The 27,087-nt window shown below is 41.2% G+C and overlaps 1 protein-coding gene across 1 annotated transcript in view; it reads right to left on the reverse strand.

Moving 5' to 3' along the window:
- The window catches only part of LOC138596866 (seizure protein 6 homolog), a 107,656-nt gene that overhangs the window by 46,031 nt on the left and 34,538 nt on the right, over positions 1 to 27,087 (reverse strand). Inside the window, exons 2-3 of the mRNA XM_069668302.1 lie at positions 5,145 to 5,891; positions 4,580 to 4,701 (exon numbers count right to left, since the gene is read on the reverse strand). Coding sequence (XP_069524403.1) covers positions 4,580 to 4,701; positions 5,145 to 5,891 — 869 coding nt within the window. The remainder of the gene's footprint in view (positions 1 to 4,579; positions 4,702 to 5,144; positions 5,892 to 27,087) is intronic.

Below are 27,087 nucleotides of genomic sequence, written 5' to 3' on the forward strand. Positions count from 1 at the left end.
GGGCAGTAAATTCTCCTGATACATTTTTCATCCTGCCTCCTCTGCAAGCTGCCAGACAGCTGAAAGGAGTATTGACTAAACACAGAAAAGGTCTGATCCTGCTTATTTATTCCCCACCAATCTCTGAGATATTTTTGAAATGCTGTTGGAAAAATCAGAGGGGGTCGCTGAGTGCTGGAAATGACAGACACTGTGCCCATGTATTATGTTTTACTGAACTAAAGGTACATTACAACTGCATAAATATTTATTACACTGTCACCGAATCTGTCCTTCAGCGTTTTTCTTTCTCCTAATTTCCTTCCTTTGCCCTTGCAAACTGCTGGTCTGTCTGCTGTAATGATCACTCCCGTCCATAACGGAGGCTGGCTGCCAAAACAAGAACATGCACTTCAACCATAATGTCCCTCCTACGGCTCCCTTTGCTGTGTGAAGTGTGGCGCATAAGCTTTTATGCTCAGCACAGGAAAATATTGCTAAACCCGGCGTATCAGCTGAACACTAAGATAAATATTTCTGTTTGTTACAAATACAAGAACAACATCTACGGCCACAAATCAACAAATTCCCCATAATCCCTCTGTGCTCCCTCCAGAGATCACCGTGTGACAATGACAAATAAGCTCATCACAAATAAAGGAAGCAATCAATTTAATCACTACTTTTTTCTTATAAGTTACTATTATTTAAGGGATTAGTATCTTAAAATGCACATAGGTAAAAGGTGATTTAATTAAAGGATCGGACCGCGATCTTAGCTGTAGCATTATTTCTGCTGCTTATGCATGAAATTAAAAGAATTATCATGCTATTTACGACATCTATTGTCAGTCACATTATCTTCACAATTACCATACCGTTTCCAAATGTTTAAATACATGTGTTTAATGTTACAATGTGCCTTTACATTAGCTTTATTACCAGCAGTCCTATGTAGTTCCTGGAATAGGGTAACAAATGTGCATATCACATCAAATCCTGCAGGGCACCATTGCTGCATTTCACCCTTTCCATGTTTCCTGCCACTCTCTAACTGAGGCAATAAGGCAATAAAATGTGGCTGACCAAAACATCCAAGAGTGCTTGGATATTAGAGAAAGGACATTAGCCAGGATGCTCGCAGCACAGAGAAGTGCAGCAGCTCATTGACCACTACTGGCTCAGGAACACGGTATAACTGCAGCTGAATTGCCACAACCTTCAGGTTTTAATCCCTGCTTTATCTGTGTATTCCTGCATATGCATGTTCATGCCTACATGTGTTGGATAAGTCTTTCAAAGCGGGTAAATCCCACGAGACAACAGCTAAATGTGTGTCCTTCTTTTCTCGCTTGCTTGAGGAAATAAACACGAGTGAGGTTGCAAACTGAAACGATCCATTTGAAAGGCAATCAAATTGTGAATAACTACTCCACAAGTCTACTGTCTGATCAACGTCTTTCCTTTAAAAGCGTAGGACCTTGAAAGCCTCAGACAGAGCGTCTAGATGAAAAAGTATGACATGTAGTTGACTTCACTTTTATCTTAATTCATTTGATGCCCTTGCCTGGAACAGAGACCATGCCTCCTTATTTTCTTCAGCCGCGCCAAGCAGTTGTCTGTATAGTTTGCCATCAGATCACTATCAGTTAAGCTGTAGGAGGGAGGGACACTGTGGGTCCATCTGTTCGCTTGGTGGTGCTGAAACACATGGCTTCCTCCTGTTTCTTTATCGAGCCTGGTGGTGTATGTGTGAGGATAAAATGTCTGTATATTCTTCCATTATATCCTGGGAGTTTATTTTTTAAAGAAAAGCTCAGCTACAATTTCACCGGAGAAGCAGAGAAAGTGAAGGCCTGATCTATCAAATGTGCTGAAATGTATGTGTGTGTGTGTGTGCACATGCAGGTGAGTGTGCCTGTGCTTATAAGTGGTTCAAGATTTACTTAAGTTGCCCAGAGGAAGCTTTGGGAGAAAAGCACACTCTCAAACATATACTCTGTCAAGACTTATCTTAGCCCTCCAGAGGCAGCAAGACAAAGCTCACACATTTTAGAGTCTCCAGTGGTAAATGAGGCGTTTGAGGAATTGCAAATGCCAGGGAACACACACATACCGACAGTTAATTTTTATAACCTTTTGTGAAAAGACTTACCAAGCAAACATTCAACCTGAGACCCCTTCACTTGTGCCCCCACCCACCTACTCACAGCAATTTGCCGCCTGTCTATCTCTATCAGCCCACACGAGACCAGCGTATACAGCTTAGAGTGGAAACAAGACAAATCTGCAAGCTCATGTTTGTTTGTTATGGTAGATGTGTTTATATTCACATCTGGCCCCCAGTTTGGACAGATAACCAAATACACCCCATCTAATATGTTTCATATGGCAACTAGACATGTGCCATTAGTTCATTTTCGTACACAGTCAAGATGGCTGCTTCTGATGTGGACCGTTCTGTAAGATAAGCTACCGATAAGCCTGATTTTTTACCTGTCCTATAGCTTAGATAAAATACTTAAGCTTTTTTGAACATTTATGCTAAAGCACTGGTGTGTGTGTCTGCAGCTCAGCAATGGTACCACCCAAACGTGACTAGTGGCGGGGTCTCTCTGCCACTACAGCTGGGTTTACATGCACGCTTTTTTTGTCATTCTGATTGAAATCATTTCAATGGACGATTTCAGGTCAACTGTTTACATGGGGTGTGATCCATTACGAACAGCTGTGTGACATGCGCACATTATGCATATGGTTTGGCGCGTTTATCAGCTCAAGATGGAGATGTATCGGATCATCAGAGCCGGATATAGGCCCGATCAGACAGAACGGGCTTTAGCAGCTGGGGGCGCCTTTTTGTCGTTGTTTTCAATGAGAGGGACGGTTTTCGCGCGCTGCTTTTGCGTTGTAGAGCGCCTCTAATTTTTCCGCTCTGTGCGCCTCGCGTTTTTGAGGAAACGCTCTGAGCGCCTCGAGTTGAAAAAACTTCAACTCAAAGCAGAAAAGTGCCCGTCATGGCTGTTTTTTCCGCATTGTCCAATCGGGTGAAAGGAGAGGCAGGCCTTCTGTCAGTTTACAATATAACGGTTAGGTTAATGTAAACTAATGATTCGGTGGTTGCCTTGACAACAGTAAAACAGCTTCTCTTTATTTTAACCGTAGGCTTCAACAAGAAAGGCAGTCCAGTGCGCCTCACGTTTTACAGCCTGCAAGAGACGCTCTGTCTGACAGGGCCCTAAGAAGGCCGTCATTGGCTGCAAACTGGACTCATTTACTAAGATGGCAGGGAGGAGGACACCGAACAACTGTGAAGACTGTATGGTACATGAACACCTCTACCTCCCTGTAATGTTTGTCTACATTTAAGTTATATGTTAGTTTTATATTTTAGATTAATATAGTTGAGGTTATTATTTATTATTATTGCTGTTTGTATTCCTGGATGTATATATTCCTTCTTCTAGTGTGAGGGTTATTCTTACTGTGTATTTAAATTCTCCTGTGCTGTACTCGCTTTGATAACCTGCTGCTGTAACGTCACAATTTCCCAGTTTGGGATCACTGAAGTCCATCCATCCATCCAGCCATCCATCTAGTCAGCTCAGCCGTTCCTGTTTAGCAAGCAACAGCGTGACACCAACGTGTGAATGTCAGCTATCAACATCGCCATCAGCCGAATCTCGCCGTCCAATCATATTAAGGTCTTTTAATGTTTGAATTAAAAATCTGCTCTCCGAGGTCGTCCAGTTTAACTTGGATGCCGCCGTCTTCTGAAATGTACTTCACCACACATTTACGTCAAGACGGCGAGCATGCGCAGAAGAACGCAGTCAGGATGTGATCGGGTCAAAGGTTTAAACCACCCCTCTGCTTTGGGTTTAGGCCTTTTTATTCTGATTGAGGTGTTTATATGGAGCATCGGAATATTAGGCTCCATGTAAACTCAGCTAATTTTAAGCTATGCTTCAAACTATGACATCCAAAACTGGTTGATTCATGTTTGAGTTTGAAGTAATAAATGTTGACATCTTATTTTTACTGGAATTCCCGCAATGTAGAAAATATGCACACACAATACAGCAATCTATAATAAGACTGCGAACCAGCCTTTGCTTCATGTGGAAGCCAGCAAGGTGTAATAGCTACATGCTCGGGCGAGGACGGTGTCTACCATGCGGACCAATCACAACTACTGAATTAACCCTTTTTTCCAAATATTTATTTCACTATACGACTATTCATGAATGTGGTCGGCAATTGGCATCTGTTTGTACAGCTCCTGTCAGCTTTTATGGGCAACAATTTAACTGTTTTTTCATATTAGCCTCATTGCCTGATGCAGGCAGCTGTTTTCAGTACAAAAGAACTGACGTTTTTGTTCCCCATGGATCCTTAAATAGGAAACAATTTTTCTTACAATATCCACTTCGAAAAAGTGTCATTGTTGTATTCAAAGCCCTTATCTGATGCTCTCCCGTGCACCAAAAAAAATGTGTTCATGCAGGTTCAGAGATGAGATGTTGAACTTTGAGCAGAAGTTGTACGTGGCTTCTAAAATTGATAAGGGACAACATCATAGTGAGCTGTTAGCACTGACCTGAACCTCAATGCCATATCCCAGGTAGACAGTAACCAAGTAGTTACACTCCACTCCAGAGTCAAGCTGCTGCAGGATTTCGATGTTACCCTCGGGGTCAGTGAAATTCAGACTGCACGGCTCTGTGGGAGACAGCAAAAAAGACAAGTGATTCCCTTTTCCCCTCACCACTGATCTCTCTGACAGCCCACCTGTGTCTCCACGGCCCCCGTAACCCTCTAACTATCTCTGCAGATTTCCTCTCAGACACCGCTCATCTGGGTCTTTAGCCCTCTGAGGCCAGTGGAGAGGACATGCAGGACACATCAGGGAAAATCAGATTGTTTTTGACACATGAGCGACTCTGTTATCCCTCGTGGAGAGATGAAAAGCGGTGTGCAGCATGCGAAATGAAAAGCCGTTATGTTGTTTCCTGTCCTCTTGGGTGGATGTAGTTCTCTCAACTTTGAATTTTTGTATGGAAAAAGTTTTTGGGTTGCTGCGGCTAATTTCTTTCCCTAAGTCGTTCGAATATTTGGCTACAAATTTACATCTTTAAAAGTCAAGAAAACATAACCGTTCCTACCTGTTATTTGCATGGTGGTGATGGTTGTAGTTGTGATGACGGTTGTGGACGTCATGGTGGTAACTTCGTCTTTGGATACTGAAGACTGGTCTTGGAGTGGATGATCAGGGCTGGTTTTGTTTTTCAGTGCTGTTTCCATAACTTCCTCTTTCTCCGCTCTCACTGAAGAGGATGCAAGAGTGGGCTCCAACGGAACAGCACTCAAACTTTGAGGCCTACCTCCATTTGAGGCTAGGGAAGCCGCTGGGTTGTTCCCATTGCCTGAACCTCTATGATGTAGCATCACTTGCGTGGTAAGGGAGTCTGTTGTTGGTTCTACCTTGTCTTGCCCCCTGGACTTCTTTTGAGGGAAAGACATTGGCGGCCTTGGCGTCGTGGGAGAAAATGTCGTCAGCGGGGAGGTGGCAGCCGCTGTGGCAGTCGACGCAATGTCCGAGAAGGCCGGCGCGTCCTCGTGAGGCACCAGCTGAGTCACCGGATCCCCTGAATCCAAATCAGACACGGACCCCGGCATGGTGGAGTACGCCGCTACAGAGCCGTCCCTTCTGAAAAAATGCTGGTCCCCTTCGAAGTCCCTCGTGAGCAGGTGCTCGGAGAGCAGCAGGCCCTTGAGAACCGGCTGGTGGTTGGGGATGTTCATCGGCGAGGCAGTGGTGACGACGTGGATCTCGCTTTCTGTGTCCATTGTTGACGCGTCCCTGTCTGGGTCCAGTGTCCTCCTACTGATGCCGTTAAATTCCTTGGGACCTAAGAGGCAAAAAGAATATGGTTGTGTTAGCAGAATATTACAGACCAGTAAGTTACATCCAGCACTCTGGAGCAGTATGTCTTTTTGACAGTTTCATTATAGAATCATCAAGACTGCCAGCATTTAATCTACTGAAATTATGCCTAATGAGGTGAGAGGCTGTCCTCTTGTATAATTCTTCCACACATATTTTGTTGCTATTTAAATCAGCTCTTTATGCATGGACGTGTGTGTGTGTATGGCTCTTGGTTGGGGGGAAGGGGCCGTGGTTTAATCCCTCATACTGTCCATTATAAAAGCTTTCACTACAGTAAAACGGTCTAATGGGTTGACATACAGTATGTAGGTCACTACAAGTAACGCACAGTATGCATGATTTCACGTTGTAGTATCCTTTGTAACGGTTTATTCTCAGCTTCATCCTCCTTTCTTTCAGTACTTGACATGCTGTATTGTACATTTCACTGACCCACCATCAAGGACGTTCTTCTTAGGTCCCTGTGGCCGATTAATACTGACAGCAGTGAGAAGCAGCTTGCCAAAAGCCAGTTTTCACAAAAGACGAATTCCACAATCACACCCCGCAGGCAGTGAAATCTCAGAGCGGCGAAACACCGAGCAGAAATAGTCTAGTTACTCGTAGGATAGAAAAGGTTTAAAATCACATATTTTTCTGAGGCATTGTTCTTCAGGAAAGCGTACTTATTGTCTGGCTTGTTTTCCACCACACAGACACGCACCATTCAATCACTGCGCATGCATTGTTAAAAGTTGCAGAGAAAAAGCAATCAACCAGCAGTAAGTAATCCACAAACAGAAAATGGATTAATGAACCTGTGGGTGGAAAATGTGAAAAGAAAGTTTAGTTTGAAACTTTTGAATACACTAATATATAATAACTCAAGTCAACTCACAACTAAGACACACGGAAGAAAGTTTTTATAATACAATAAATAATAATAATAAATCAGATTACAGAATTTGCATGCATCGCATAGGGACGGCCTCCTCATTGTAACTTCATCATGTAACAGAAAACTTTTCCTTTTTCTAAACTCTTCCTAATCATTACGGCCCACAGCTGTTGACTCAATTAATATATTGTGATGCATTATTGCAAAACACAGAAAAAGTTAAATTAAAAAATATTCTCTGCAGTGACTTTGCAATTTTAGCAATGACACAGCTTAATCCATTTGATTGACAGATTGAGCTCCAGTCTTAATAAAGCAGCCGTAGAACAGAGTTTAGAAACACCAGATGGATGAAGGCATTTATTAATGGATTAAACAAAAACCTTCACAAATTATTAAGTTACACCGCATGGGAAAAGTCCACAAAGTTTGAGTATTAAATTGATCATCTCGAAGATACCATTTAATTAAATGTCTGTCAAGTCTATCGCCGAATAAGGTAACACAATGGTGATTGAGGCTATGGCCGGCTGATGAAAGCCTTTGCATTTGCAGTATTACAGACTGGTTGTCTGTGGCAAATTTCGCAGAAAAAGTCACAAGCGGCGCCCAGTTAGTGGCGCGTTTTCCATCACCCAGCAGTGATTGGTCTGCCAGAGAGGGTAGGCGGAGCTAAGCGGCTGCTTTTCCGGTCTCTGCAAGTGTTGCGAGTAAACAGTAATCTACTATAGCTGAACAAACAAAGAAAAGATTGATGACTACAGATACAACTTCAACAATAAGTGAAAATCCAAAGAAACAAATTGGACGCTCAGATGAAGGCAAACAGTCTACAAAGGAAAGCGACCGTCAGCGAGGAAAATCAAGATTTACAACCTGAGCCAACCGTGGACGTCACACGTGCAACACTGTCCGGATATCTGGGAAGTGTGCTCCCGCAATTACCGTTTATCACCATAGGTGCCGCCAAAGAGAACAAAACTGAGATCTTCGAGATTATCACTTTAAATTCAAGGCTAAAAGGATTCAAGCTGAACCAGGCTCCCATCTCATGCACACATGATCTTTGTGAGAGAGGCATTTCCATTAAAAATATAACCAATGAATTTGTTTCAGGCAATTAACATTTTGGTTTCAGCTACAAACAATAGTTTATTCACATTATGGAGAGTGATTTACACATTTAAAGAAAGAACAAAGTATGAAACTAATTTCCGAATCAGCTCTATGCCATTAAAAGTGGAAAAGAGAAAGACCAGCTAATCCCTTCATGAAGCTCAAGTGTTCTCTGTCGCCAAATGGTCGCACTGTGAGTACCAAAGTGCCATTTTTACCCCATTAACAGCTACATTTTCTTCACACCAGTTGTTTGGGGAAATCTAATGAATGAATGGCTCCCACCACTGCACTCAGTGTAAACATTAGCAAAGATGAACATCTTTGTGTGTCCTCGGTGGCTTTGACAGGACAGTTCTCCTGCAATGATCAAGTGCTCTCCTGCTGGCTGCTGGTTAGACACACCAGGTGACAACAGAGATTGTTACATGTAGAAAGAGTTTCCACTTCTGTTCTAAGGTGTGTTGGCAGGATTCAACGTTGTTAAAGTTGAGGTAGATATATTGTGTACATCTTTGGGTACTGCTAAACATAAAATATAATCTGAATGGCACCTGCCAGGCTTTAAGGTGAGTGCAATTAGCTGACTAAAATATCACAGCTGACTTACAGTTCTTGCTTTCATTTAAGCATCAAAGCATTCTCTATCTTTTTCACTTCCCCTCTAATTTTCTCTATTTCACTGCTTCAACTTCATCCAACATTTCACGCATCTATAGTTACAGTTTCTAATTTGCAGGTTGAGAAAAACACGAACAACCAACCATCAAAGGCTAAATGTTTACCTAAAGCCGCAGCGACATGAAAACGTTCTGTGTTTTAAATACAGTTCATACAATTGTCTCATGTGTCTGTGTAAACGCGTCTACATGAAACAATGCCATCTGCTCCGACACCTCAATTAGTGGCATTTTGGGTGACAGTTTGTTTTAATGAGGCAGAGAAACTGCTAGAACATTTCATGCTTATAGATGTGAGGGGGTTTGGTGAGACAGACAGCAAATGAGTGAGATATCCTCAGAGCGAGGAGGAGGCGTTTCTGTTAGCTAGTGTGTTCCCAGAGTATGGAGGGGCCTCAGCTGATGGATCCAAGAGGCATTGTTAAATGGTCTGTAGAGGTCAGTCGAGCAGTGACACAAACAGGTGAAAAAGTATGTTTAATAATATATTTGCAAATCAATTTCATGTCAAGATACTTTGATCTTATAAATAATTGTGACTTAAATTTCAGCATCAGATTCTCTGAACTGAAACATACGTCTTCTGGTTCGCAGTGCTCTGTGAGTTAGCCATTAGCTAGCCACTGGATTGAGTTAATTATATATGATATGACAATGCAATTTAATGTAGTTACAGTACAGTGCATGAAACTGATGTGTTGGACAGAGAATTTGTAGCCTTTGCTTATTTCAACTTTCGTCCCTGGCTTTCCATCTACAGTGAAATGAAATGATATATTATTCAGTATCATAAAACACATTACAGACATGGAAATATATAAAATACACACAACATATGATTACAACTCACATACGCTAAATGGACTGCACTTGCCCATGCACGTGCCATTCTAGTTTAACGACCACTCAAGGTGCTTTACGGTAGATGTCACATTCAGCCGCCAGGGTGGAACAGCGCCGTGTGTGTGTATTTTTTTTTAAGATAATTTCTTTGGCCTTTTTTTGACAGAGAGCAGTGGACAGTGTTGGAAACAGGGGAAGAGAGAGTTTGGGGCATGACACGCGGCAAAGGGCTGAGGGCGGGAGTTGAACCCGGGGCCGCCGCATCGGCGAGGACTATAGCCTCTGTATATGGTCGCGGATGTAACCACTAAGCTAAACCGGCACCCCGCACACCTTGCGCACTTTTTGCCTCCGCAACGCTGGAACGCCATTTATGCCGGCGTTGCACGGCCCCATGTAGAATGACAAAGGTGGCATGAGGACGGAGCTTCGTTACGGCGCTGAGGCGGAACCACGGTGTAAAAAAGGCTACACATTCACACACGGCAGGCTTTGCCTTAAGAGGCAATTCAGTGTTCGGTGTCTTGCCCAAGGCTACTTTGGCATGTAGACTGGAGGATAAGGGATCGAACTGCCAACCTTCTGATTGGTGGGTGACCCACTCTACCTCTGTGCCACATATGTCATACATTAGTACACCTTGGTTATTAAAGGACAATAAGTTTAAAAAGAGTACAGCTCTGGTTTGCTTCTAACCGGCACTCAATCTATGTTGTGAAAGAATTCCTATCAGGCATGTCATGCTTGTGGTGCTGTTTTTTCTTTGGGTATCTCTATGTGATCAGTTTTCAATATCTGATGAAGTTATAAAGTTTGCATATTCTTCAGTTGATTCATTTTGAGTGTATCGATAACAAACAGTACTTGCTTTTCTTTCCTCCCTGAAAATATATGCTTAAATCATCTTGTCAGGAAGGGAAACATTCACCCTAGAAAACTAACTCCCTCTTTATCGATTCTGTAAGAATTCCCACACCAGGAAACATACAATCAGAGTTTTAAATGAGAAATGGTGTCTGAAAATTGCCTGTGCCGCGGGAGAGGCTCTGTTTTGCTCGTAAAACTTAGAAAGTAGTAGTAAGCCGTTGAAACATTTTGCTGATGCAGAGTAGTTCTACCGCCATCCAGCTCGTAATAAAAGTTTGATCAGGCTATTCAAGAGGAAGAGTAAACAAATTTGTTACAAAGCCTCTCCCCGGCTGGCAGAATTGACACATGGTTTTACATTTTACTGGCAGACGCGACAACACCACATTTATCTTTCTCGGCGACGGAAGCAATTCAAAGACCTTTTGATGTAGCGAGATGGAGGAGGAACATTTCCTTGTAGCCTTATTCTGTCACAGCGTGAGTAACGAAAGCCGAGCTGTAAAGGCAAGCTAAGCATATTTGACACGTCTGAAAACCAGCGAGAGTAAAGAGTGCAGAGGGAGGTCTTCGTAGATGATTGAGACTCCTCTATAGTTGTAATTATAAGCACTTTAAACACACACACGTATGGGAAAGAAGATGTTTTCTGTTATTATAGCATCAAACTGTCTTTGTCCCCCTCTCTGTCTCTATCTGTGCCGGTCGGTTTTTCCCTTGCCGCCCTTCAGTCAGAATATCGAGTGTAAGAGTAGAGTGAGAATGGGGAACTGGGTTAAAGCGGAGTTTCTCATACACAGATCAATACGGGATCAATGTGTACAGGTTGGAGACCTCGCTGTGGTGATTACAGAGGAGCAAGTACTGCTACCACACCGCTCTCATCTCTCAACCTTAATTGGACGTTTCAGAGAGGAGTGCTGAAACCTGAATTACATGTTATTTTTAGAGTATCAGTGTAAAGTAGATACAAAACAGGAAATAACCAATTAAGCAGACTTTGGCAAGTCACATTTATTTGCTGCAAATGTGCAAAAATGACAAATTACCATACAATCCTTTGTGTGTTTTTAATGTTAAATATTAACTGTGGTTAAAGATGAAATACGAATCTAATGTAAACAACAAACACAGGGACAATAGGTTATTAAACATGTAACTAGGCTGGTAAAATGCATAGAACTCATGTGTTAATTAATAATAACACTATGTCAAAATGTTTGTTGAGCAAGTGGAAGATTACAGGTACCAGAGGCTGTATCAGAAGAGGCTTTGAGCCTTGTCATCTGACTGCTCGTGATTGAGTCACATTGTGTACACTCTAACCACAATCTATCAATCAAAATGCATTTTTTATGGTATTTAAGATGGTAGTTTACATGGTATTTAATTTACAAAATAAGAAATATAAAACAATGAAATGATAATGTTAATAAAAACAAAGACATACATGAAAGGAGTGAAAACAGCTGATTTCCTTCAGTTTAAAACTCTGATAACACGTCCCCTCCTGCCGTCACTCACTCTGTGTCATCACCCCCTCTTTTCTTTCAATGTAAATTTGTTTTTGTTTTTTTAAAGTGTACCAATAAAACAAAGATGAGGTCAAAACCTTCTATGCGGCTGACCACATCAGGTCCATGTGCGCTTTTGTGGGCAATGTGTTACAAGCACTGTCCTTATGAGGCCGATGACAACGTGTTTGACGTTGACTAGACTAAGTACGTTTTTTGTTTATTGATGAGGTTATTGTCTCAACATGTAGTTCCATTTCTTTCTTAAAAGCAAAGAAATTAGGTTTTACTTCAGTAAACTTGCATTGGTGAATATAAAACTTTAAATAATAGCATGAAATCAAATGAGATTCATTAGACAGTATCCTTTTCCAAATGTGACATAATATTATCCAGAATAAACCTACAAATATCTTGCCACAATTTGCGTATTTGTTTATATTTCCAGAATATATGAACAATAGTTTCAGTATGGGAGTCACAAAAGGTACAATTTGAATCAATATGCATCTTGAATTGAACAAATAAGGATCTAACTGGGTAGCAAAAATGAAACTTAATCAAACTGCTTTTGTGTGGCACCTTTTGCACAGGTTAGTGCAGTTTGTGCTTTACAGATGACAAGGTAGTAAAAAAAAAAAAAAATGATGGAAAAATTGTTGTAATAAAACCATTAAAATCTTTAAAAACATTGATTGAATTACACTACCAAATAGAAAACAGAAATCAGGGAGTAAAATATAAATTAAAAAAACAGCTAATATCTGAACATTATTCATGTTGTGATGATGTCTAAACAACTCTCAAATCAAGTCAATTTATGGAATGAAGAGATTTTCTATTGATGAATAATTCCAATATATTCTCAAACAACACTGTCTTTACATGAGTAACATCCGCTCAGAAACTACCAGTATGTCAGCTTTGATTTGCTGGTAAATGTGAACCTTCAAAACAAGTCATTTGAACCTATAAACCAAGTTTCCCTTTCTGTCCTTCAAAATAAGATCCCTTCTATCAAATATGACCTTCAGTGCAAAGATTTGTCATATTGCCGATTCTAACAAGTTAAATGATCAAATCCAATCTCTATTAAGTGTGTGACAGCCGAGCTTTCTCGTTCATTCACTTGGAACAAACCACGAGCCACGAGTGTGTAAGAGAAGAGAGAGCTTCACAAAACACCTATTCAAAGGTTTTTATCAAAGCGATGATAAAATGCACGAGCAGAAATTATATTAATTTGCTACCCAACCTTGTTTTTGCCTGATTCTCTGTGTAGGAACACAGGCAGGCCGTGTTCTCACCTGTTTCCATCTATATTTCAACAAATCACACCCTACTGCCATCCAATTTAAATTTATTGTGCTTGAAGGACTCCAATCAGGTATAGATGTTCTGTAATATGCTGGCATAACCAGTCTACAGTCAACACAAAGTGATCGTAATGCGCTCTGTCAGGCTCCCAGAACGGGTGTCATGCTATTGCGTTTAACCCCTCACACGCCGGCAAGCCGCATCGAGTCAAAGGCTGCGAATCAAATCAAAAAGAGATGATGAATGGGAAGATTGTTTGAAAGTCGTCTGCACGTCGCTTAAACAGCTACAGGTAGACACATGCAGCACACTCATGAGGTTATGCTTGTAAGTGCATTACATCACACCGCTGTGAAGCCGGTTAATTAGAGCTAATTCATAAATTAGAGGTGGTAATTACAGTGACAGAATGAGATTGCTGTTATCTTATTCTGAGCACAAATACAATAAAATACCATTTATTGTCCCGGAGGAAATTAAGGGAGCGAAATGTCTCTCCTGCGCGCACATTTAAGAGAACAAATTTAGGATATGTCAGGGTCTCGGAGGAAGCCAGAGGGTTTAAGAGTCTCTGATGGTGCCCTTATATGCCCTCATCACACCCTGCTGTGTAATATCACATAAATAATCCAGGTGAAGTGCAGCAGTTTTAAAACGGAGGAATATGCAGCTCATCGTGTCAGATATTTGAATGAATTCTATGTTGTAAAACTTCAAAAAGTCTGAAGGACAAGCACGGAGAGTTTTGCTAACAATAGATACATTTTCTTGGTGCATGCATTCTGCTATCCTGAAGCACTTGCACAGGTCAAAGTGTCAGAATAACTATTTAAAAAGAAATTGTAATCCTTTTGACTTTTTAACATCTTGCAAAACTATCAAAATAAACAGGATGTTGTGCCTCAGGTTAAAGTTTATATTTATCCCACATGCTCTTATTTCTAATACATCATAAGCTGCCTCTTGGCTTGTTAGCATTTTATTTTTCTCATCTTTATTCTTCATATTTCTGTTTTTCTTGCTTTAACAATGCACCCTTTAACTTATTCTGAAATTGCGTGCACACTACCAGCACTTTTAAAGTCTTCCATTGTCTTATTGTGCACGTGTTTCATGTTCCTGCTGCCTTAAGAAATTCTTCTAGTGGGACAATGGAGATCTGAGCAGAAGTGAACTGGGCTGTTCCTTTGTTTTTCTCTTCAGAATAAAATCACAAGAGAAGACAAATGTGGTTTTGCAGTAGACTTCTAAAAATATATCGCATGCTTTCAGTCCTGTGGCTACTTGTCAGTTCATAATAAAGGGGTTTTCAGCCTTCCTTGTTATGTGTCACTGAGCGAGTTTGAAGGTGCGAGTTCTCATGCTTCTGCCCTTTCCCATGGATCCATGACAATCTCTGCGTCTGCACTGCCTGAGATGAAAGAATGAGCAATCACAGGGGAATCCTCCTCAAGATGGCAACAGACGGCCTCCTCTCTTCACTTGCATATCAATGGAGTCATCAGTGAACACTCAGTGCATGGAGAGAGCGCTAATAAGATGGGACAAGCTACACTTGAGGCAAGACTGCTGATTGGCATCAATCTCTTTATATCCAGGGGCTTTATTTCCTTATTATAACCGAGAGCCACTAGACAAGCAAATCAATAAGCAGCTTCCGCCGGGCTCCGATACGAGGCCCTCAGATCACTCCACAAGACCCCTTTAAGGGTCCTCGGAGGAGGATTGAACACGAGTACGTCCTAACACCTAAGGTGAAAATTTTCTTGCTGCGGGCCCTGCAGAACGTGCAGAGACTACACTTGTTTGCATAAAGCGCTAAGGAAAGACTATGGGAATAATGAGGTGAAACTGATAAATGATTCCATTAGTTAACTTAATGAATTGATAATTCAATTTGTTCTGTGGGTGTGACAGGTGCACGGAAGTGGAAATGAGTAAAAACACAAAAGGTAGCAGGGAGAAAATTGAATTAAGCTGGAAGAATAAGCCTCTCCAAAAACAAATAAAAGGTCACACTTTTATTCCTCTCAGTCATTTTTTAGTCTAAAACGGGAATATTGCATCCATGACTGTGCAGGCATTCCGATTTCAGAGCATCAAATTCTCTTTTACTGTTTCTTTTTTTTTACTTCCCCGAGTCGTGAGCTGAGCAGCATATTGAGATGAGACGCACTCCTCTCCTCCATCCGCCCTTTGACTTCATTGAGCGGAACCATAACTTTTCCCTTTCATTTATTACGGCCTGTCTGTGTTCCGGTTCATTGAGCGTTGTCCTTCAGACAGGCTTTAAACAAACTGTGTCTTAATGGTGCCGGGGAGCTCATAAGACCTGACCTTTTAAAGCAGGAGCAGAACAAAAACAGAGCTAGCTGGCATCGCGATTTGCATGAAATGCACTGTAAAGCGCTGAAGCTGCAGGGGGTAAACAGGCCAACATTAAAAAACATTGAACTCTGTGGTGAAAGGTTAGTTTTATTCTTAACCACTCAAAGTAATGTACATGCCTTTTCACCTTTTATGCTGCTTTTCTACCAGAAGAATAACGAATGAATGGATGGATGTCCTCTACAAACGCGTGGTATTTAAATGAACTCATATCCTGTAATCACGGCAGACTCCGTCTTCATACAGAAGCCACATCCTCATTGTGTTTCAATTTACCGACGTGCTGCATCCTGGAAAATACGGCGAGGAATGTCTCTTTTCACGCTTCATTTCCTCCCATTAGAGTCATTTATCTTTTCATTTTCTTCTCATTTACTCCATGGTGGAGTCAATTAAGAATAAAGCTGTGGGTGAAACAAGACGTACCACTTGAAAAATCTGCCGTGGATTACTGTATTGTGGGAAATGAGCAAAAAGAAGGTCTGGATCAGAAAAACATGCACAAATTTAGCTCACTTTTGCTGTTTTCCTGAATTACAATCATACACCAGGTGTATAATTTAGCGCTGCAATGATATAGTGCATCACTATAGTGGAGGAAATACGTAATGCGCACCTAAATACAGTTGTGTCATGTACTTGCAGCCTGCAGGTTGTACGTCTCGCTCGCCTCCTGACAGCTCAGACATTAGCAGTGGATTTAAAAGCTCTTTGATTGATGTCACACTCTCCTCCTTCCTGCGAATGATTTCTCAGCCCCATAACAATTCCATCAGCTCTGGGAAAATACAACTAAACGACCACCCAGATGATTCTTAACCTTATCTGTGTGCTTGTCGTAGACTGACATGCCTGTGTGTGCAGTTACACTTGTCAATACTCTGTATCTCTTTATCAGTCACAGGCCGTACGCCGAAACAAGAAACACTTATTTCAGCCTCAATAACTCCCCAATTTTCGCTCTCAAACAACAAAGACCATCTGAAAGTAAGAAAATTGAAGTGCCAACAAGATGTATTGAGGACCGTGTACTCTGTTTTTTCCCCCCTAAAGTCTTGTGTTCATGTGAATAAAGTTAAAGGAGCCGAGAACTGTCAACGAAAGCATGGATTAGGTAAGGCCAAGATGAGGGGACAAGTCTGTAAGGTGGGTTTGCGTGGTTCTTTGCTCTTTATCTGGCGATGAAATAGTGTTAGAAAGAAGGAATGCTTATTAAAAGGAACACAAAAGACATGTATTTAAAGAAGAATTATGTCAAGGTAGTAATTTATAGTACATTTTGTGCATCAGGCTTTCTGATTGTTTCACCCGAAACTTAAAATCCTGTCTTTTCCTGCAGGAGTCACCTTCCTTTAAAAGTAAGCCTCACAGCATTCACAGTGAAACCAACACCGCCTCTGTGTGTATTTAAGTCCAGACTCAACATCTTGTAAAGTTTACCGTTTGCCTTATACTTCTCACCTGAACAGGTGCTTCATTTGTCTGCAGCTTTAAAGTGAGACATACACCGCAACTGCTGAGATCTACCTGCTGAACTCACACATCTGTGACACTGAAATTGCCTGTAAGCGTGAAAGGTTTTCTGTCTCTATTACCCCTTCCCCACTGAAATTAGCGTGTTAACAGAGGTTTTCAGACCCGGGAAGACCTGCTTATAGATGCCGATTGTCTCTTTTCCCATTGCCAGTGGAGTATACTGCTTTCGGTCTCTTTTCTGCTGCGTTGCCGTCTGATGCACAAACACTCCCAAAAAAAGGGTTGGTAAACAGTGAAGATGTTTACGGTGGTTACGGTGGACTTTATTGTATATATTACTCATTTAGTCTGTTTATAAAACTGGCGCCAAAAAAAAAGCAGGGTGTTAGTGGTTCTTCTGACCGGTGGGAAAGCAGCTTATGTGTCAGCCCTTTGATTGACAAGCAATGAGTCCAGGGTGTGACCCCGCCTCTCGCCCAGTGGCAGCTGGGATAGGCTCCACTTTTCTACTTACTTCAGTTAAATTTTGAATGCAGGAACTGTACACAGACGTGACCAAACAGACCTGTGTTTTCTACAGGTACCAAGTGAAAAAAAGGATTTGCAACCATCAACAACACGTCTAGACACTCTAAAATATAGTTCCAGTCCTCCTGCTCACAACAAGACCTATAAACTCTATTCACTTTTCAAGGCTGAGGTGAATATCGTCACTTTCCTCAGATGGAATTTTCCAGTATGTGTCTGTCATGCTTAGAGTGAAGTAAATAACATCACCCTTGAAGAAAAGAAGCTAATGGTGGGTCTTTCCATTAAGCTGCCTGGCTGTCTTCCCTTAAAAGAGATTCATCCAAGTGTCAAAAACGTACAACAATTTCAAACGCATTGTCTCTGCTCCTTCTGACTCCTCTCCTCTTTCCCCACTCCTTTTGACCAATTAGACTTTATTTTGCTTGCCTACTTCAGCAGAGTGCGGGGAAAATGTGCCTCTCGCATGGCCCTGATTGTGGCAGATGAATGTGCCAAAGTGATTTTTTTCTCTCAAAGTCTGCTCATCCGCCTCCTTCGAAACCAATCCTGCTGATACGTAAAGGTAAAGGTTCAGGCTTGAATAAGATCGCTACTGCTCTCCTTTCAAGTGTTATTACAGTAAACCCACCTTCTCCCGCTTATCCATGGACATGCACATCAATGTTTTAGAGCATGAGAAGCTAAATGAAAAGCGCTGTGGCTCATAGAGAAAACATTACTTTGTATAATAAATTCACAGTTCTGATAGTGATATTTGTTGAAATTGTTGATGAAACATAATATTCACATCAGGATTCGCTAATAAGCTCATAATGGCAGCATGGGGAAATGAGCAGCACAGGCCCGAAGCGAAAAATCAGAAAGCTTAAACCAAAATGGAAATATCACACCAAATTTTCAGCCTTATTTTGGAGAAAATAAAATACATGCAAAACATGACTCAGCACGACTCTTTTAGTAGAAGGATTTTACTATAGAAACAAGTTTTGCCTCTCAGTTCATGTGAAAAAGAAACTAGTGCAGCTAGAACCAGGAACCTTTGAGCTGTGAGGCGACAGCGCTAACCACTGCTGCTAACCACCTTGCAGCCCTTAGTTGATTAAAGCAGCAATTCGCCCCTGTCAGTCAAAGCTGGTGTTCTCTGTAATCGATAGAAGCAATAATATTTGAAATTGGCGCCATAGCTGTGGAGAAAGTTGTACAAACAGCTCGTGGTGTCGCCTATTCTACATTCCTACAACACCCAGCATGCATTGCGCCCCTCCCTCTGAAAGGAACGGCCCAGCGAGAGACGCTGGAGTGAAATACTACCAGTTTTGTTGCAGGCAATGGCTCAGAGCGGAACAGAATCCGAACTACGATAAGAATATACCGGTGAATCGTCTAAAAAATCTTCAGTACTTCAGTCTACATTTCAAACCTGACGATTTTGATCGAGACATGATTGGAAAGCGTTACAAATGTGGAATGTCTGGGAGGGAAAACAGGAGAGCAGGTTCCTCACGGAACAAATGATTACATTTTACAGTATGCGTTTCACTAATCACTGCAGACATCGGAGGCGGGTGTCCTAGATTGAAGAAGTGTAGTTTAACAAGCTCCCTGGCCTCGCCAGATGACGCGTTTTACGTAGTCTGTCGGAGGTTTTCCAGAGCCCATTGGAGAAGCGGATAGCGTCCTCCTCTTTTCTACCATAATGGCATTAGCTCTCCATAGGACTGAGGTTGAAAATCGGCGAACTGGTCCTTTAAAAAATATGCACTCTTAACTTTTCTACTAACCACTGTAGGAGTAAATAATAGATTCAGACTGTAGTAAGAGTGTTTGTAGTAGTCGTGCACAACAATCCTTTTTTAACAATGAAAAACCTTTTCAAATATAATCGACGTAGCACAACTCCTGTCATCCTCTAACTGCCTCAAATCTCTGCAATTTCACAGGAGCGCTTTTCAAAGCAATCCCGAAACAAAAAAGAGAATATAAAACACAAACAGTAATAAGCTTAAACCTGGAGGGAGTGATGAGTGAGAGAGAGGGGGAAGGAGGTCTTGGAGCTGCAGCGTTTTAATATGCTGGCTGCATGTAATGTTGAAATTAGTTTTATGCGCTGTGGCAGGGGAATGCCAGAGAGCAGAGCCAGGTGAGGGCCTGTGAGTACACAAGTCTGGAAACATAAATGCTGTAAAGCAAAACACAAGCTGCCTATTGGGAGGTGAGGAGAAACAATATTAACTCTGACAGTGATGGATGATGCTGCTTCCTGTGGAGGCCTGATAGATACAGGGCCCCTGTAGAGCCGAGACGTTCTATAGTAAAGGTGCATTCCACTTACCGTATGTTTCACATTTACAGGTAAAATCTGCATTTTGTAATGAAAAGAGTTTTTTTGCTTAAAGATGGACTCACTATACATAAGAGCCAAAAGCCTGTGCTGTTTGTTGTGTATTTGTTTACACTGCACTCCTTGTTTGTGTCAGTTACTTTCGTGAATGTGCACTTGGGTGTGGTTTCACATTATACTTACGGACTTAGAGGGTGATTCAATATTTTTTGTTGCCACATCTTTTTTTTTTAAAAGATTATTTTGGGCTTTTTGCCTTTATCAGATAGGACAGCTGAAGAGAGACAGGAAATGTGGGGAGCAGAGAGTGGGGGGATAACATGCACCAGATGATCACAGACCGGGAGTCAAGCCTGCGATCAGAGGACTGTAGCCTCTGTACATGCGGCGCCTGCTCTACCAACTGAGCCAAACCAGCTCCCCATATCTTCCTACTTCTTTAACCCCAAAATTTGTCAGTATTTCGTTTTATAAACGGTGTCAAATGGATACGGACTACGGTATGTCTTGAACGCCACACATTGAAGAGCCTACTTACGATCCTAGCAGCATTTTTTCATTCATAGTAGTCATTTAAGTACATATAGCTCAAAACGCATTAATATTCTACAGAACCACTGGAATTGCCTATAAAATAAATTAATTCAAAACAACAGTTAAAGTGTTAATCTCGAAGATCTCAGTTTCGTTCTCTTTAGCTGCACCTATGGCGATAAACGGTAATTGCGGGAGCACACTTCCCAGATATCCAAAGAGTGTCACATGTGTGACGTCCACGTTTGGCTCCGGTTGTGACTCTTGATTTTCCTCGCTGACGGTCGCTTTCCTTTTTAGACTGTTTGCCTTCAACTGAGCGTCGAATTTGTTTCTTTTTCTTTGGATTTTCACTTATTTTTGAAGTTGTATCTGTAGTCATCCATCTTTTCTTTGTTTGTTCAGCAAAGCTTAGCTCCGCCTACCCTCTCTGGCAGACCAACCACTGCTGGGTGATGGAAAACGCGCCATTAACTGGGCCACAGACACCCAGTCCATAATAATACTATATACTGCAAATGCAAAGGCTTTCATCGGTGGGCCATAGGCTCAATCACTTCTGTGTTACCTCATTCGGCGATAGATAGTGACTTAACAGACAATGAAAATCTTCGAGATAATCACTTTAAGGCCTGCACCAGTATCAGCCTATTTTCCAATAAGGACTCATTACATGTTGCCTTCCTACTTCTTCTGATAATTCTTTCCAATTAAAACCAGAAGCTGGCAGCAAACATGATTCTTTATCGTGGTCAAAATAGCAAATTAATCAAGAAATCTTGACTACAACATATAATCAGAAATCTACTTTGCTACAAACAGTGAAACACTGCTTAGAGGCCTAAAACATAAAGACTGCTAACAGACTGAAAAACCAAGAGAACATGATAGTTTCAAAATATAACGGCACATGGATGATTTGTCTCAGCAGCTGCTGTCTTCATGCGTCTGAAAGGCGAACACTACTTGGCAATCAATAATGTCCCAGCGAGCATCCAGAGTTCAAACAGTCCAGACAAATGAAGTCCACATCAGTTTACTGGCCTCTCAGAAGAAGAAGACGGAGAGCAGATAAAGGGGAGATCAACAGGCCTGCACTCCAAAATAATATATTAAATTGTCCTCTGCTGCTTCTCTCCGGAGCTCAAATGGATGTTGCTCTTCACCACAACAACAATTCAATATATCAGCCAGCCACTTGTGCTATTTTAAGTTTAGAGCCTTTCCCTTCAAATTCTCTCCCAATATAACTTAACTGTGGTTTTACAGCATGAGAAACGGTTAGAGGAGGATTAGGTCCTGCAGGATGAAATAAAACATAAAATTGTCATTGATAATAAAAAGAGATATGATGAGTCTGCTGAGCTGTAAAGCTTAGCATTCAAAAAACACTGAACAAGATGTTGCACTTATACTTGAACTTAGTCTGAGCAATTTTTCCTTGTTTTTCTTGGATTACATAGTTTTGCACTACTTGCATATACATTTATGAAACAAGTATTTTACTCAGAATTTGTAAGATCACACTTTATGTATACACTGTGCTGTAGTTAAGTAATTCTGTATTATGTGTCGCACAAAGCAGCAACCTCCCAGGCTGAAAAATGAAGCCAAGGTGGAAGTACCAAATAGTGCAGTTCCTCGAGTGGCCACTTGAGGCTGGCTCCTAAAGTGAGTAAACCCCCATTGGGTCCCATATTAAAATACTCCACTTTACAGCAGAATTGAACAAGTTTACAGCCTGGTACAAAAACAAGCTGTTTCGGTATTAACAGCGCATTTCTATTTACAACAAGAGTTTATTAATTTAAATTATATTCAGGCTTAAATTTATGCACACATTGGGGCGTGACCGCTTAAACTTACACGTGGGTAAAGCTAGCTGTCACTGAATTTAACCTCTCTGCTGTGTTTGGGATTTATTTGACTAACATACCATCCAAGAAGTTTTGTTTTGTATGGGTTGCTAAAATATAGTATTATTTTATTTATATGTAGCACTAACAAGCAGGTATTGGTGCCAGCGCTGCTAGCTTGACGCTAACCAGCTTGTTAGCTCGTTCAGTGTTTGTCATACATTGATTTATTGGTGGCTGCCTGTGCATAGGAGACAGGATTGTTGTTGGCTTTACCCAGCAGAGTAGTGTCCGTTTCAAGTGACACAGTTCGTTTCATTTGCCTATCATTCTCCCAACCTAGATGTGTGCAACCGAGTGGGAAATCCACTCTGATTTAAAGCTGTCTTAGCTTCTTTAGTCTTAACAACTCCCATCAGATAGCACCACAAATTGAATCTCATTCTTTGGGAAGCATTGTGGTTAACTCGCTACTTCACCTGCTAATGAGTTAGCCAAGTGCATAGACTGATAACTTGCCTTTTTTTCCAACTTCTTGCTGTCCTCCTGCTCCACCTTCTTGTCCAAATAAGGTTACTATTGGCTCCAGTAAACAACATGGCAATAGCCATAGACAATACACAGGCTGATGTTGAGGCTTTAAACAGCATTTGAAAAACCAATGGGGACATGTCTGTGGCTACTTCCGTTATTATATAAGAACATTGCACACACTCACTATATCCTGGACAGAAGACACTTTCTGCTGCATGCTTAGAATAGAAATTGCTTCAGATTTGAAGCCATTTGATTATAGGAAATATCCACGATGACACGACACTGTGGTACAGCTTTGGTTAAAAAAAAAAATAAAAACAAAGATTTATTGAGAATAATAACTTGTTTTATTAAATTAGTCATCCACTTTAAAGTAGGGGGGTGTTTTACCTCAGAGAAGCTCTTCCCGCTGCTTTAAATAACTACAGATCACAGCCTCTTGTAGCTTATTGCTTTAATAAACTGTGACTGATAGAGCAGTGTGCTCACGTATGATAGAGCGAATGCAAATATTCTGCTCTGATATTATTAAAACTTCTCACAGGAAAGACAGAAGGGCCCTGCCTCGTGGTGCATGAGCAAGTTATTACGAAGTGATGTAAATTATAACACCAAGTAATTGCACAACATCAGCAGTACTGATAAAGTTAAATCACTGGCAGATGGTAAGAAGAAAACCCAGATGATGAACAAGACTCTTGGCACGCAGCTGTTATTCTTTGGACACAAACTTTACATTGCTGAGTCCATGTGTGCAATCCCAAAAACACCTATCACTGCAAATAAAGTTGCAATGTTGTTTTCCATTGGCTTCTGTCTAATGAAAAGAAGCATCACAGTTTATAAAGTTTATTTTATTTATTTTTTTCTGCGCTTTATAGCTTCACCAAAATTGGATTTCAAGCCTGGCTACCCTAAGAGGATCTACAAACACATGTGGTGCAAAGAGCAAATCTGTGTGGGCTGAAAAAAATAAAAGAGTGAAAATTAAAGTGGTTTAGCCTGAATGGATTTAAGGGGCCGGAAAAGAAATTTTAGAGCCCAGTCATTCATCTCGTATGGCTGTTAATATACATTTTTAATGGTTTGTCTGTCGCGGCGCAGCAGAAATCTTGAGGCATTCTTCGGGAGGTGCTTCACTCTCACCAGGCTGTTGTGTGGGTGGCATTAAATTGTTGCATCATTAATCCAGTTCTATTAATTATAGATCCCTGCAAGCAACAATAGCACAGCTGATGAATGACTCGACAAATACTAAACAATAGTGTACGAAGAGGAAATACTGGAGTGATCATTCAGCTGTGTCACACATTAGCTGCCAGTGCTCCAAAAAAAAACTCCTTTTCAATGTTGCAATTAAGAGCTATCTGATTTTCCAACAAGCATAATGAGCACGCATTCTTCATGAATTCATCACATCCCAGCCATCTCTGCAATGTCAGGCTCCGTCATTTGAGGCCTTGTGGAGGCCTGCTTTAGAAGATTCATTGCATAACATTGTTGAAAAGAAGACTTTAAAGAAGCACCAGCTTTATCATCCCGATCATATCCAGCACATTGTATTGTTTTGTATGAATCCCTTGCAGGTGGTACGCAATTTGAATTGCTTGCCGGGCTGATAAATTACATCAGCAACAAATTAAAACTACACAGCTAGCACCAAAAAAAAAAGCCTGCAAGTCACGTGGAGAAAAGAATCACAGGCTTTAAGCTTTAAGTGCTTCTAAACCAAGCAGATTTGTTGCCTTTCATTTTGATCAAACCAATAAAACCTTTCAAAGTAAGCCTGCATGACGTAGCATCAGCTCTGAGGCTCATGTTGGATTTCCAACATCATTAACATCTAGCTAGCAAATGAAATTTTACTTCTACTGAAAAATACAGAACAATTTAAGCCTATTTATAATGAATATGTTTAACATTACTTTGAAATAAATTAACTGAAGAGTCCTAAACCTGTTGTATGAATATAAGTAGAAATGGCAAAACGAACGGCTCTTTTTATTGACTCGGGAGTCACGAGTCCTCGTCTCTATCTCGTTCACTGACTCACCCCTTCAACCCGCTACTAGCCACTGCAAACTGCGAATTTGAGGCGAGACCACTGTATAAGTCTCGCCTTGAGAGAAAGACAACCACGAGTTACACGAATCACTCACTCAGTACCCACTCTCCCAACATGGCAGGGCACAGAAAGCACTTTTTCCACACACAATCATGGGAAAACAAGAGTCATAAACCCCGCAAAATAACTCACTTTGCTATCAGAAATTGATCAGTTAGGTCCAAAAACAATCAGAAGGTCCAGAAGAGCTGCACGATTAAATTGAATCTCCATTAATGTTAGCAGAGTGCTAAACCGGAAGTTAGCCCGATGAGGGGAAGTGCGCAACGCTATGGGCGGTTGGGCTGGTGGGGGATTCAAATTTTGGTAACTTACCCAAGTGCCACAAGTGACTCCAAAACCTGGCTCCCTTTAGTCTGACTCATACAAACTCGAGTTAGTAAAAAGAGTCAAACCTTCCATCTCTACAAGTAACCAGATATCAGTGCCAACCCCTGCTTATGTCCATACCAAAGCTGTATGAGTCTTTCGATGTAAAGCTTTTTCTTTCCAGCGTCTTCTTGTAAAGAGTAGTGAGCTAAGCTAACAGTTACTCTACATTAAAGCTTCACACTGAAGCTACCCTACTGCGAAATGTAGCAGGCTATGCTAAAGCAACATAGCAAAATTAGCTTACTACATCAAATAAGTTTCCAATTCTATTCCAAATCAATGCAATTATCATTGTGATTTTAAAAGGCCCACTCTGTACTAAAATTAGTCATAATGATGGTTGAGATGCCATTTGAACAGAACTGAAAGATCTCTACAGTGAGCATTAATTGTTGGGTGAGCAGTCACACATACTTGCAATCCTCCTCTTACAAACAGGGTGAACTATCATTGGTTTACCTTTTTGTTTTCTCTCTTCCAAGCTCCACTTTGAGCCTTGTTGAGAATCTAGCGCTGCTCCTCGAGGTCTTTAAAGACAGCAGGTGGTCAAAACGCCCACGCCAGCACTAACCCTTGTGCCGTAGCACATGTAAGACACATACATCAAAGCCGGCACTCACATCTGCTGCTGTTTGTTTACTCCGTAGCTACGCTGCTAGGTAGGAGATGAATAGCTCTTGATTTTTAGCATGCTGGAAACTCTTCAACATAAACACACACAAAACTTACTTTCAACACCTGCGCCGTGACTGTTCATTTTATGCTGTGGAAAGAATGGTGTCATCTGCATAGTGTGTTACAAGAGGGTCTGATTCGCCATTTGTTCCCATGCTGACGTGGACAGTAACAATGTTTAGCTTCCTGTACTTGACATCTTTTCACTTTTACGTCATATATTTTTACAACCAAGCCTAAGACACCCAAGAAAATATAGATCCATTGGCGTATCCATCATTGCATTTCACAAATAACACAAAACATGACCACCAAGAAGAGGAATCTATATGTGTATTTCTACTTATGTAAGATTGTGTATACTTTGCCACCTCTGTTGCCATGTCATCTTTCGTGTCAGCTGTGCAGCCTTCCATGAACTGCATAAACTCCAGGATACAAAGTTCAGGTTTGTTGGGGTTCCTTGGTGAATCCGTCCACCCGGAGCGTCTGAGTCAGATGGATTATTCTGTGACAACTTCCCTGTTTGTGATGTTAGCTGCTCAAGATGCTCCTATGCTGAACTTTGTTTTATAACGTTTGCTTGCTTCTGCTGTTTCAGTCTCCCCTGCAGTGTCACCATGGTGAATTATGCTCAGAGTTCATCAGCAGTTATTCTCTGACACCACGAAGAAACTCTTCACTCGACTTAGAAACAACATCCCCTGACGTTCATAGCCAAAAGACAATAATTTGGAATTCATTTCAAACTTTACTTTTTGAGTTTTAACAGGAAAGTTCAAGCTGCAAGAGGAACTTAACATTTTGATACGGCTTCATGTCCATTATTATAATGAAAAACCTTATCGCCGCAGATCTGTATCCTCTGGCAGGTTTCACCAACATGACCCAAAAACTTCTCTCTTATCTGTTTTCAAAGTGATGCGGACTGACAGTCGCAGTATCATGCATGAAGCTGGCTGAATAATTCACAGTATTTTTTAAAAGGACAAAAGACGAGGGGAGAGTGACAACATGTCAGCAGGAGATAAACTGGGCGAATGCATAAGAGATGAAGAATAAAAGTGTTCCAGCAGACGTAGGTAACCCAGTGCCATAGACGTTTCTGC

Source organism: Semicossyphus pulcher, unplaced genomic scaffold (genome assembly GCF_022749685.1).
Source record: "Semicossyphus pulcher isolate SPU_LCO1_2020_fin unplaced genomic scaffold, fSemPul1.0.p SCAF_10, whole genome shotgun sequence".
Classification (NCBI taxonomy): domain Eukaryota; kingdom Metazoa; phylum Chordata; class Actinopteri; order Labriformes; family Labridae; genus Semicossyphus; species Semicossyphus pulcher.